Source organism: Ursus arctos, unplaced genomic scaffold, assembly GCF_023065955.2.
Source record: "Ursus arctos isolate Adak ecotype North America unplaced genomic scaffold, UrsArc2.0 scaffold_1, whole genome shotgun sequence".
NCBI classification, from domain to species: domain Eukaryota; kingdom Metazoa; phylum Chordata; class Mammalia; order Carnivora; family Ursidae; genus Ursus; species Ursus arctos.
Genome location: NW_026622763.1, coordinates 75,959,547 through 75,973,450, shown reverse-complemented (window position 1 = coordinate 75,973,450; position 13,904 = coordinate 75,959,547). Strand labels below are relative to the sequence as shown.

The following is a 13,904-nucleotide window of genomic DNA, read 5'->3' as shown; positions in this document are numbered from 1 at the left end:
TACCCTCTTCTTCCTTGTTTCTTGAAGAGTCTCCTTCACTTTTTAAAAAAATATTTTTATTTATTTATTTATTTATTTATTTATTTATTTATTTATTTAAGAGAGAGAGTGTGTGCATGCACACGACTGGGGGGTGCAGAGGGAGAGGGAGAAGCAAACTCTCTACTGAGCAAGGAGCCCCACAGAGGTCTCATTGCGGGGGCCTCAATCCCCCTGAGCTGAAGTCAGATGCTTAACTGACTGAGCCACCCAGTCACCAAAAGTCTCCTTCACTTTTTACTAGTTTTCCTTCTAATTTAGTCTATAGTTTCTCCCCCTTGTGGAAAAGTCTCTGGAATTCCAGAGTGCGTGGGAATGAATCAGTGCATCTCGTCATGGGAAAGCTTGGGAAGCTGAGGCTGGGGAATGGACATGAGAACAACTGCTCTCATTTCAGGGAGCTGATGAAGTGCTTTGTGATTAAGGATGTCACAAATGTGAGCTAGTGCTGTTGTTCTTACTGGGACTCAAAGAAGCACCTTGTATTTTTCTGAAGTTGCCACTCCCCTCCCACCCACCTAGACCCGCTGGTCTGCATAGCCCAGGTTGAAAATTTCCCACTTCCTGTTGTACTTCTACCGGAAAAGGATTGGCCCTGGTCCCTTTGCCTTTTTTTTTTTTTTAAAAGATTTTATTTATTTGACAGAGATGGAGACAGCCAGTGAGAGAGGGAACACAAGCAGGGGGAGTGGGAGAGGAAGAAGCAGGCTCTCAGCAGAGGAGCCCGATGTGGGGCTCGATCCCACAACGCCGGGATCACGCCCTGAGCCGAAGGCAGATGTTTAATGACTGAGCCACCCAGACGCCCCCCTTTGCCTTTTTGAAAATGGGCACAACTATATGGCTATTATCATCTATGGAGGTGTTGGATAACAAAGCAGAGCACTTAGCATGTGCAGAAAAATCCACAAATTCAGAGTTTATGGTAATTTTGACAAATGCTAGGTTGAAGTTTACCTGTGACTTTTCATGAAGAAAGGATTGCTAAGCAAAACAGTATAATAAATAAGGTAGTAGAGAGAATTCTTAAACTGTTTATAAACTTTTTAAGAATTTCAGAAGAACCTATTTACACGTAAACATCTATTATGCTAATTTACAAATAGCTCTGAGCAAAATTTTGTTAGCTAGGTTTGAATGAAGATCTCTCTCTATATATACATACACATACACACATCTCTCTCACCACCCACATCTTACTATATTGGAGGTAAAATTATGTTTCTTTAAAAATAAAGTAAAATTTGGATTTTCCAAAGTCTATTTCCCTCATTTTAATTATATTTTACATTACTATAATACATTACTATAATTACCAAAATATTTACAGTCTAGAACCTTCTTAATAAGTACTAGTACTGAAACAGTCTCATAAATGCAATATAAATAAAGCCTGATTTATAACTCAGGCCAAATCCGAAGAACTCAACAACCACCATAACAAAACACAGTGCCATAATCCTAGAATGTGCCTCTACATTGTTCTTGGTGCGAGAAGATAATAGTAGTTGCATTAATTTCTGTGCATTTGAAGGCAAATAAAAAATTTAATGGCCAACTGTGGTCCTTTTCTCACTAATTATAAAAATTACTAATGCCAATGGAAGAAATAAAACGGTGCTGTGGTATGGCTTTAGTAATCCAGGAATATCATACTTTAGTAATCTAAGGCAATGGCATCAGGTAGACTATCTAGCCATGTGTATGCTGTAAACAGTTCCCAGATAAAACATCTCTGATACAGAAATATTACATTAGAACTATCCTAAAAACTCAGTCACAAATTTGAAAAGTACTGTTGTTGTCAACTGTATGTTAACAGTATTTTTAATGGTGTTTATGACATAGTTGCATAAAATGCAATGAGTGTGGTTTGAAACAATTTAAAATTATTTCATTAGTTAGTGGATTCTTTTTTTCCTATTTGCAAAGATCTTTTGTGACACTTTCATAACAACCTGGCAGAAACACTTGTAAAAATGATTTTGTAGTTAAAATGGTAAAATTATTTCCAAACATTTCAACTGCATAATATTTTTTCTTTTTTAAGATTTTATTTACTTATTTGGGAGAGAGAGTGAGTGAGAGAGAGAGAGCGAGAGAGCACACATGAGTGGGGGGCGGGGAGGGGGGGGTGGAGAAAGGGGCACAGGGAGAAGGAGAAGCAGACTCCCAGCTGAGCAGGGAGCCTGATGTGGGGCTTAATCCTGGGACTCCAGGATCATGACCTGAGCCGAAGGCAGACGTTTAACCGACTGAGCCACCCAGGCACCCCTGCTACAAAATATTTTTATAGTCAGGAAGTTTTGTTATAACAAGTGCTTATAGTTTATCTCATTTTTTGTCTTCGAGGAACCACTAACGAAAATCTTACTCGTTCAATAATTTTTTATCATTTGAAATTGTGTTTTTATCATTCAATTATTTCCTAACCTATACTAGATTTACTTAAAGTTCCTCATAAAATTTATGAGTATTCAAATACATAGCATTTTCATTTAATATTTTAGGTAAGATCATTGTTTTTAGAATTTAGCAAAATTGAAATAATAGAAAATGATAAAACCACTCAGATAAAATGAGGTATTTTAATAATTTCATCTTTAATACTCACTTTATATTTTCCAAATAGTGGGTGTCTTCCCCCAGTTATTAACATATCATCTTTGCGATCAAGAACAAGACGAATAGGATGACCAGTTCTAAAGAAAACAAATCTTAGTCAGATTCTTCACCCATTTCATCCACCCATCCATCCAGTCCCCTATTCATCCATCTCCCCGTCTAACATCCACCCACCCATTTATTCATCCCCTCATTTAACTATCTACCCACCCATCCATCTATCTACCTTTTTACCCATCCATCCTCCATCCATTCTCCCACCCATTTATCCAACCATTCATTTAACCATCTCTTCATCCCATAGATAGTCCCTGAGTGCATACAATGAGCTGGGCACTGATCTGAATTAACACGTGACCAAATTACTACTGTCTCTGTAGCCTATAACTCAATGGTTGGAGATCTAGCTAAAGTGATCAATGTCACATGCCAGTTAACTTGTGTTCTTTTTTTTTTTTTTTTAAGATTTTATTTATTTATTTGTCAGAGAGAGAGAAAGAGAGAGAGAGCACAAGCAGCGGGAGCAGCAGGCAGAGGGAGAAGCAGGCTCCCCACTGACCAAGGAGCCTGATGCAAAACTTGATCCCAGGGCCCTGGGATTATGACCTGAGCTGAAGGCAGACACTTAACCGACTGAGCCACCCAGGCGTCCCTAACTTGCATTCTTACGGCTTCAGATTTGATGCTTACCCAGATCCAGCCATTTTGCATATCCCTACCACTAGTGACAAAAGAGAAAGAATGGGAATAGATAAAGGCAAATTTAACAACACAACTGCAAAAACAAGGCCAAGTACTTGTCCTTAGCCTGCTGAGTTTACATCTTCATTTCTACCCATGAACGCTACTCTGTTGGCCAAGTTGAGCCCTTGGGTAGTCGGAGCTTTAGCCTTTCTGTATCTCTAGGGCAATGGTTCCGGACTCTTTGGAGTGCAAAAGAATCATCTGGTAGGTTGGTGAAAATGCAGATTCCTGAGTCTTAGCCTAGGACTCTCATTCAATACGTTAGGGAGGGGCCCTAGAATTGGCATTTTTCTCAGTGATTCTTATGCAGGTATTTTCAGGTACGTGTTGAAAACTACAATTCTGGTACAAGATTTCCTGTTTTTTTGCTCTCTTGTGTTCTTGTTTTTGTTTTTTTAATGGTGGAGACTACCTGGAGCATCAATTAAATGGAAAGTTTCTGGGTCCACCCCCTGGTGATTCTGAATTGGTGGGTCTGGGATGGGGAGGCAGGAATTTCTATGGGTCTGGGAGCGTCTTATTATGAAGAGTTTGGAAACCCTGCTCTAGGAACTACTAAATGCATGCCTGATGTGTGCTGAGGCAGGGTTGTAGCTTAAGGCACTGGTTCCCACACTTGGCTGCACAGTGGCACCACTGGGGTAATTTCAGATATAGTGATGCCTGGATCTTTATGGGGCAGCTTAGGCATTGGGATTTAAGTGCTCCCTGGATGATTCAAATGTGCAATAATGCTTGAGAGGTCTTAAAGGCACAAAGCCTGGTGGGAGTATGATGAACTGATTATCCCTTGCCGGGTACTTGGTGGGTGTGAATAGAGAGGTTCATTATGGAATGAACTGGAGATGGGATTTGGATCCTGTGATTTTCCACCTCTCATTGCTGAATGAGACACACATCTGAGTGCTTTGGAAGCTAGCTCTGAACTACACAGAATTTGTCAAAGGAAGCAGGACCTTTAAACTTTGTGGGCTGACTGGGGCTCTGACAGTACTTGTTACTACCAAGAAACAGCCATAGAAAATGAACAAGGAACAGAAAAGCCAGCAACCTGAACAGCATGAACAGCAAAGGAGCAAGCCTTCCGGCTGAGGTTAGCCCGGGAACTTTCTTTGAGGATGTCATCTGTCATTAAGCAAACATTGAATAGCCGGCCCTTCCCAGGTGCAGAGAGGCAGAGGGTGGGAGCCTTTCTTTCCTCGCTCCACCCTGTCTGCAGCTGGAGTAGGAAGGAAAAGTGGGGGAGGACCCACCCCCTTGGTGTTCCACTTGGGCAGGATACTTGTCCCACCCCTAAATGGGTCACCTTCCCTGAAACTCAAGAACAGGGCAGCCTCAGCCCTGGAGCTGTTTAACTCATAATATCACTTTTCCTTTTTATAGCAAATTAGCCTATTTGAAGTCCTATGTACATTTGAGTTCTCCAAAAACTCTAAGAGGGTAGTTATTGTATCTATAATTATAAAGAAAAAGAGACAGGAGCCTGAATTGCCCAAGGACACTCAGGTGGTTACGACAGCAGTCCGAGTGACTCTCAGTCCACTGATTTACCCTTAGCTCTGTACATTTTACAACCTCCTGTTTTCCCAACTGCACTTACTTGATAGCGCCCACAGCTGCAATAGCTCCAAATACAGCTGGTCTTCCTACTTTCCCGCCAAAACCTCCACCCACCCGTTTGACATGACAGGTGATCCTGTTGATGGGGATGTTTAAAGTAGAGGACACCGTTTTCTGTAAAAGTTAGATAAAGGAAAAGTTTTACAAGAAATGGCAAAGAAGCCTTTCGTTTTCTGAAACAACATCATAGCAATATTCATCCACACCCACTGTCAGAAAAAAAAAAAAGACCAACAAAACACTAAGATAGTCTAAATCTGTCTTGCAGAGCTCTATTGATTCATAAACATCGTTAATCTTACAGAACCGCCTTTTCAGCAGAAAAATGGTATTTTCCAGAAGGGAAACTGTCTGAGTCCCAGATTCCTGTCAAAAGCTGGAATCATAGCCAAATGCCCAGACCTGAAGTCCCAACAAGTTGAAAATCAGCAAACTCAGGAAGGCTTGCTAAAGGAGATGTCTGCAGCTAAAACCTAGGGCACTTTGCGACTGGGAAATGAAAATGTGCTATAAAGTGATGTGTTCTCTCCAAAGGTTATCTGTAATGATTATTTTAGAGAAAAATCACATACAGATATAATTCAGTGTTGTTATCCAATCATAGAGTTCATTTAAACATGTTGCAGATGAATGCACTCTTTAAATCTGAAGTGACTGTGGCTGTTCCTTTATTTTTTAATTTGATTTAATTAATTTTATTTAATTTTAATTCCAGTACTGATAATATACAATGTTATGTTAGTTTCAGGTATACAATATGGTGAGTCAACAATTCTCTACATTACTCAGTGCTCATCATGGTAAGTGTACTCTTAATCCCCTTCACCTCGACTGTTCTTTTATTTACTTGACAGGACCAGAAAAAATAAAAGGATTCTGGTATTTTAGCTGCTCCACTGGGTGTCCAGTACCTGGGCATCAAGTTTCTACAGGTAAAATGGCTGCCAACTGTGAGGCTGTGGGGATCGAAGGCCATGATGGAATTAGGAAGTTGGGAAGGTAAAGGCGATCCTGGACCTCACCTGTACGTGGGCTGGATCCTGTGTTGACACATAAATGTCCAGTTCTTTGTCCTCTGCCTTCGGAATAACAAGCACTCTTTGTGTTTCCATGTAAAAATGTTCCTGTCCTCCAACGTGGACCTCTCCTGTTAAGTGCAAGACAGGGAAATTCTTGAAAGTGTGTGCTAGTTGGAAACTACCATGTTGAGGAATTAAAAAGCAAGTAAGATGTGGACAGACCAGAGTGGATTTGTTCGGACCAAAGAACTGATGGATCAGGCATTTGTCCCGTGGCAACTGAGGGCAATCTGTTTCTGAGACTACGGTTTTGGATAACGAGTTCAAAGTGTCTGGTTCTATTCCTCTGTCCTTGACTAATCAAAGTGCTAGGGACTTTTCTTCTATATATTCTGTTGCTCCCCCCCCCCACCAAAGGTAGCACACACACATACACACTCTCACAGTCTGAAAGGAAGAGATATAAGAGAAATTTGGCAAAGTGCTGAATCTTTAGATGATGCCCTTTCTCAGGGAAAATCACACGCTCTCAATGTCTGCTTTGGAATAGAACCTGCAACGATTCTATTAAATATCCTGAGCCACTTACCTTCAACAATTTGATCGACTTTTTCAAATGCCTCCTCAACGTTTCCTTGTTCAAGTTTTTTTTCAGGGCATAGGAATGAGTTGTGCTTTATGGCATCCTACATGATAGGAAAAAACCACACAAGCCAATTTAAAAAAATTTTTCTTCCAATGGCATTTTTTTTTTCTTAATCAAAGGTCAGTAAACTCCCCAAAAATAGCCATGAAGGGAGTCATCAAGTGAGGGAGTACTAGAGTAGTGGGCTCATGGCAGAGATGAGATGGATGTCAGGAAGATGTCTTCTAGATTGCAGGGAAAATCAATAAGGAGGATTAGGGAAATGTTAAGAATTGAGATCTGGGGATGCTATGATAGCCCAGGATGATCAATACTCATTTCTCATCTTTAGTGTGTATGTCCAGGGAACAGGTGAAGGGTTTAACTGCAGTAGGGGTGAGCTTTGGCCCTCCTTCTTTATCTTCTTCCTGAAGAAAAGTACTTGTGTCAGACTTAGGTAACTCATGTACAGGAACCTCTAACTCAGGGATCTGAAGAACTGAGGCCAAGTTGATGGAGAAGACCCAAGTCCCAACATATCTCTGAGCAAGAAAGCCCAATAGATACTGTAGGAAGTTTGTTCATTTCTTTGGATATTTGGCACATCTTGTAAGAGCCTTTCTAGTCCTTTCTTCTATGTTTTCTTTCTGACAATAGCGTGAACTGACTACACATGAAGCCTTGAAGCTGTCCCATTCCGAGGCTCTGTGAATTCACGTATTAACAGCTGATCCTTGGTGAGCCTTTAGGCCCAATGTGATTTTCCATACTTCAGAATGGCACCTGCCTCCTGCATTCTTACTCTCCAATAGCCTTAGAGTTCGTCATCTATCTTGCTCATTATGATAATGATAATGAGAGCAGCCAATATTTACTGAGTACTTGCTTTGTGTCAAGCACTGCACAATACACAATGCATGTACATACATTCTCACGTTAATTCCATTATGATCTCTGTTTTCCAGATGAAGAGACTGGGCTTAGAGAGGTTAAATACCTTTCTTGAAGTCATGCCGAAAATAAGAGATAGAGGCAGTGTTCAAGCCCCGGCTTAAATTTCAGAAGCCTCTTGCCTGGTGAAGAATACTTGATTTCTTAAAGCAGCAGAAAATGGGTACCAGATAGTGGAATTTTTCATTTTCTGTTACACCAAGATCTCAATGAGTCACCCAAGTTCATGTGGAAGTAGGTTTATCGCCATACTGGAAATGCGTCATGAGATCATTTGATCTTATTGTAATATGTGCTTTATTTAGTGAGGATTGAGTGTGTGCCAGGCACCGTGCTAAGTGTTTTCCATGTATTAACTCATTTAGTCTTGTAACAGCTTAGTGAGGTAGGTATTATTATTATCTCCATTTTACAGGTGAAGAAACCATGGCACCTTAACTCACCTAAGTTAGTCAGGTGTGCAGCCAGGGTTTAAACCTTGCAGTTTGATTCCAGAATCTGTGCTTTTAGCCACTACCCTCCACTGCTGCTCATCTCTACAGTCATTGAAATGAGTGAATGGATGTATGATTGAATAAGTATTGGTATGTATGGCTATTTTGTTACCTACTTTCATTCACAAAAGGAAAAGTGTTTTATTATGGTATGTCAGTCACCATACAGTACATCATTAGTTCTTGACGTAGTGTTCCATGATTCATTGTTTGCCTATAACATCCAGTGCTCCATGCAGTACGTGCCCTCCTTAATACCCATCACTAGGCTAGCCCATTCCCCACTCCCCTCCCCTCTAAAACCCTCAGTTTGTTTTTGGGAGTCCATAGTCTCTCGTGGTTCATTCCCCCTTCTGTTTACCCCCCTTCATCCTTCCTTTCCTTCTCCTACCGATCTCCCTGCTACTCCTTATGCTCCACAAATGAGTAAAACCATATGATAATTGTCTTTCTCTACTTGATTTATTTCACTTAGCATAATCTTCTCCAGTCCCATCCATGTTGATGCAAATGTTGGGTAATCATTCTTTCTGATGGCTGAGTAATATTCCATTGTATATATGGAATCTTTATTTATTGTATATATGGAATCTTCTTTATCCACTTGTCTGTTGAAGGGCATCTTGGCTCCTTCCACAGTTTGGCTATTGTGGACATTGCTGCTATGAACATTGGGGTGCATATGGCCCTTCTCTTCACCACGTCTGTATCTTTGGGGTAAATACCCAGTAGTGCAATTGCTGGGTCATAGGGTAGCTCTATTTTTAGCTTCACAAAAGAAATTTTTAGCTGACTCTGGACAGTCCCATTCTGAGAGAACTCTAGATCTCTAACCATTCTGAGTCCCAGGATATTTCATGGTTTTTCTTCTGGGTGCCATTTGCCCCTTGAGGAAATGGGATTAGAATTGAGATTTCAAAAACTGATTAGAATCCTAGTACAACCCATGGACGGAGAGTGAGCCAAGAAAAAGGATCTGGACTTCTTGCAAAGTTGGCAAAATGGGAATTTGGAACGGAATTGATTTGGTTTAGAAAGATCAAGAAGCATGACCTTTTTAACACTTTGAATATTGAGCAAGTTGTTTGTTTTAGGCACATTTTAAAAAATGTCAAGTGGTTCACTGAGGCCTTTGAAAAAATTATATTTTCTGTCACAAGTGCACAAATAAGAAAGCTTTTCCCAACTCAATTACTCTGAACTTGCCCTTCATTGAGTTAGAACCTGCAAATCCCAGGCTATATCTGAATTTTCTATTCTAACTTCATTCTTTCTGCTTTGGAAATAGCATTTGCATTCCATCAGCTAGACCCAAAAATACAAGTGGAAATATCTATGGAATTCCATCGTGAAAGTCCCTCTGTTTTTAGTCCCTACCTTGAAAGCATGATCGTTCTAAATATCCACTCTCATCATCTTCCCCAATTTTTAGTGAACATGTAGTCACCTGGCATGAAGTCTACATTTCCCAGCTCCCCTGGCATGTACGTGTGGCATCTGACTAGGTGTTAACCAATGAGATATGGGAAGTGTCCTTAAGGGGAAGGGATAGGCCCTTCTTCATCATCTCATTCTCTCTGCTGTCTGGAATGTGGACTTAATGGCCAAAGTTTCGGCAGCCATTGTGGACCAAAGTGTGACCTGGAGTGTAGAAACCATCCATGATGCAGCAACTAGATAGAAGGAGCCCAGATTCCTGACACATAGAACCCCACATAAGCCCTGGACTGACCCCTTCTAGATTTTCTGAACGTGAGAGAGAAAGAAACTTCAGTTCTTGGTGTGTTTTCTGCCCCCCATTTCTTAGGGCCCAAGCTAATTTCAATTCATACAAATAATACCTTCCAGAGGAAGGTTTTGGTTCTGGTTTTTCCAGAACAAGTCAGTGACTAGAAAAAGTTAGAATTAGTCTTGCATTAAGAAATTTACAAAGGTGGGGGCACCTGGGTGGCTCAGTCAGTTAAGCATCTGCCTTTGGCTCAGGTCCTGATCTCAGGGTCCTGGGATCCAGCCCCACATCGGGCTCCCTGCTCAGCGGGGAGCCTGCTTCTCCCTCTCCCTCTGCCCCTCCCCCTGCTCATGCTCTCCCTCTCTCTCTCAAATGAATAAATAAAATCTTTAAAAAAAATTAAAAAAAGAAATTTATAAAGGTGCTTTTGATTCTACAACCTTACAGGAAAGAAACCAGCCAGCCTGCTTACGTTGATGGTGATGATTACTGGCTCCAGATCTTCATAAGTGATCTTTATCTTTTCAGTTGCACTCTTTGCCTGTAATTCTGTCTCTGCAACCACAGCACAGATGATGTGGCCCACGCAAAGCACCTGCGGAAAGTACATGCATGAAGCAGGTAGCAAAATATCTGTAGAAATAATCTTACTCACCAGTGGCTGGTCATAGTTATTATTGTTTAGCAATAATCATACTGGAGGTCACATTCAACTACATGTGCTTGGCTAACAAAAATTTTAATTAAAAAAATAATTTAAATAAGATAGATGATTCCATTGGCCATTTTACTTAATGAATATCAGCCCCAGAGTGGATGTGAGATTGGCTGTGACCTGAATCTGCTGTGTCCTCTGTAAAGCTTGGTTCACATGTGTCATCTTCACATATCATTTATCATTTTGGAGTTTAAGATAAGGAGTGTTTTTTGTACAATATGATTCCTGTCCCCTCTTTCTTCCCAAACTCATATATTGAAGGCCTAATCTCCAGTGTGATGATATCTGGAGACAGGGCCTTTAAAGGGGCAATTAAAGTTAAATGAGGTCATCAGGGTGGAGCTCTAATCCAATATGCCTGATGCTCCTTTAAGAAGAGGAAGCGATACCAGGGAGGCTCATCCATAGACAAAAGGTCATGTGGGGACATAGTGAGCCGATGGCCACCTGCAAAGCAAGAAGAGAGGCCTCAGGAGAAACCAAACTGGCCAACACCTTGATCTCCGGTGATCAGCCACCAGAATTGTGAGAAAATAAATTTCTGTTTTTTTAAAGTGACCCAGTCTGTGGTATTTTGTTATGGCCTCCTGCGCAGATAATATAGTTCTTAAGTAACAGCTGACCTCTTCATCTGGAGTTCAACCAAAAGAACAGTGATTCGTTTCATGGCTGAAGGAGAAACAGTCTGTGTGACTCATTGAGACGTGACGATAGCAGCTAACACTTACTGAGAGCCTTCAGGTGCCAAGCACTGTTGTAAGCATTTTATGTGCATTAACTCAGTTAACTCTCACAATAACACAGTGGGGTTGGTGCTATGATGATTCCCATTTTACAGGTAATAATACCCAAAGGCACACAGCTAGTGAGGGTGGAGCTGGAACATGAACCAAGGTAGCCTGGTTCCAAAAGCAAGTGTTCAATGAATGATTGTAGAATTGAATTAAAAGGTCAAAGATGGCAAGAGCAACTTTATCAAAAATGGCGTCTGTAAGAGTCAGTGGGGGGTGGGGGTGTGTATGTGGGGTTGTTCCAGGAAGGGAGGGAATTCAGTATAAATAACAGGGAGTAGCTGTATTTTTTTGTACTCTCCTTTTTAGATCTTTCTAGGGTATTCTATCCTGATATAGTCAGTTCCTACACTTATTCTTCAGACGATGGTAAATTGATTCAAGAGCACACAGTGGGAAAACTAGGACTTGTTTTTCTGCAATAAATATCCTTTTTACTATGTAATTTCTAAGTCTGTCTGAATAAAGATGTTAGGTGTAGAGAGAAGCTGGACTAGTTGGCACTTCTATCCCCCAATGGGCGGGGGTGGAGGGGGGTGATTGAAAACCAGCTCGAGGTGGTACGTTGGTGATTAACTGCACAAAGTCGCCTGAGAAGGCATGCTCTGTACCTCATCTACAGCCATCAACTTGTCATCCTCAGTCCCATTGGTGCCTGGAATGTCCTCAGCTGTTATCACATCAATCACCCCTGGTAGGTCAAGGGCCTCAGACAAATCAACTGATCTGAAAAAAGATAAATATTTAAGAAGAAGAAATCAGCAAACTTTGAAGGCCCCAGACCTAAGGGAAGGATAGAACATTGTTGAAAATCAAAATATATAACAGCTTAGGACCTGACCGATAAGAGCAGACCTGCCCCAGGATCCAGGAGGCTCCCTGCTGGGTCAGGGTAACACTTCAGCTACTGGAGGGGAGCTGGAGGAAGCGCCCATGTGGCTGTGGCAAGGGACCTTTTTAGGAAGCTTAGGATAGTGGGCAATTACCATTCAGAAATGCAGTATTTCAGGGTTTTATCACCAGCTGAGTATCGCCCTACTGGGAGTTACTCCTGGGAGCCATGCCTGAGGATCCAGCAGAGAGCTGAGGAATTGTGAGGTTAGAATAGAAGCAAGGAGCCCATAACTACTATTTTTATTCTCTCTTTCTTAATGGTCATTTCCAGATACCCTCCCTTCCTCCTCTTAGGGATGGTGACCTTTTCTTTATTCTTTCAATTTTAGGTTCTTTGGGTTTAGGACATGGCAGAACAGGCACATTCTTCTGTGGGAAACTGCAGGTGTGCTTTTAAAAGTTTTTTTTTTGAAAGCTTTCCATTTACTTACATGATTTTTGCATGGGCTCTGGTACTGGTCACCAAAACCATGAAAAGTTCTCTATCCACCATTGGAATGTCATCACAAAATATGGCTTCACCTGTAGCATGTTTAAGACCTGATAGGTGCATGATGGGGCGCCCAACTGGATCTTGGAGGGATTGGTGAGAATCCACACGCTGCAGAGGGAGACAAGAGTTGCCCTGGAAAACTTGAATCTCCAGAAGTGGCCTGGCCAAATACCAACACTCCTGATTCAGGATTGAGAAATCAGTCACCCTCAGGCAACAAACACTGGAGTGGGTCAGATGATAAATGTGACAATTTAATGATGTAACTAGACTGGGGAATTGTCCTGTGAGTTATGTGGCAATGCCGACCTTTTTGCAGAATTGTGAAGTAGGTGACAGGGGGCCCTAGCTTTTCCTTTTGGCATCCTCTTTTTTCAAGTCACGCCCCTGAACTGCTTTTTCCTGGAATTCAGAGGGTTTCCCTGTCCTGCTTTCTTACCTTTCTCATGACCAAACTGTTCACACGTAAAGTGATCATGATGATGAAGCCTAAAGTGATATAAATCCCAATGGTGGGGGACCAAAATCTAAGCCAAAAGCTTGAGCATCAACTTGAACAGGGCCTGGGGCAGGGTGGAGGGGAGGAGAGCAAATGGCAGTGGAGTCTATCCAGATCCAGACCAAGGTGCCTTGGCTGCCCCTGTAAGTGGCCCAAAAAACATCACTGGGAGGATAAGGCGATGGAGAAAGTGTTTACTCTGGAACTCTTCTCAGGGAAGATCTGTGTGTGTAGATGGGGTGGGGGAAGGGGCTGGGTGCTAACAGATAATAATAGATACTTTCTAAATTGTCCTTCAAGAAGGGGGGGGCAGTTCAGGTGCCGGCAGGGCTCTTGCTTTGCTGACTGGAGATCAGACATTTGCAATCAGGGCTGGAGGCTGAAACTTGCTACTGTCTTGCTCAGTCCTTCCCCCACACCTGGCTTAGGTACTCTTCAAACAAATGCCCAAAGAACATCAGTTGGAGGAGATTATCAATTGGACAGATGGTCAAACCATTCCAGGTTGGTTCAGCCTCGAGTGTGGATAGTGGTAGTCAGGCCTGATCCTAGGTCCAGTGTCTCCCTGACTTGGTCTAACAAAGGGCAATGTACCAGCAACAACTAGAAAGTCAGAACTATAAATCACAACTCTGCAGTGCTTGCTTTGTTCACACAGCTATA

At 41.8% G+C, this 13,904-nt stretch overlaps 1 protein-coding gene across 2 annotated transcripts in view; it reads right to left on the bottom strand.

Annotated features, from left to right (window-relative positions):
• The window catches only part of LOC113250605 (aldehyde oxidase 2), a 78,553-nt gene that overhangs the window by 32,180 nt on the left and 32,469 nt on the right, over window positions 1–13,904 (bottom strand). For both annotated transcript variants that reach the window (XM_057303837.1, XM_026492221.4), the window contains exons 17-23: window positions 12,681–12,850; window positions 11,967–12,081; window positions 10,319–10,441; window positions 6,637–6,733; window positions 6,051–6,175; window positions 5,009–5,142; window positions 2,654–2,741 (exon numbers count right to left, since the gene is read on the bottom strand). In XM_057303837.1, coding sequence (XP_057159820.1) covers window positions 2,654–2,741; window positions 5,009–5,142; window positions 6,051–6,175; window positions 6,637–6,733; window positions 10,319–10,441; window positions 11,967–12,081; window positions 12,681–12,850 — 852 coding nt within the window. The remainder of the gene's footprint in view (window positions 1–2,653; window positions 2,742–5,008; window positions 5,143–6,050; window positions 6,176–6,636; window positions 6,734–10,318; window positions 10,442–11,966; window positions 12,082–12,680; window positions 12,851–13,904) is intronic.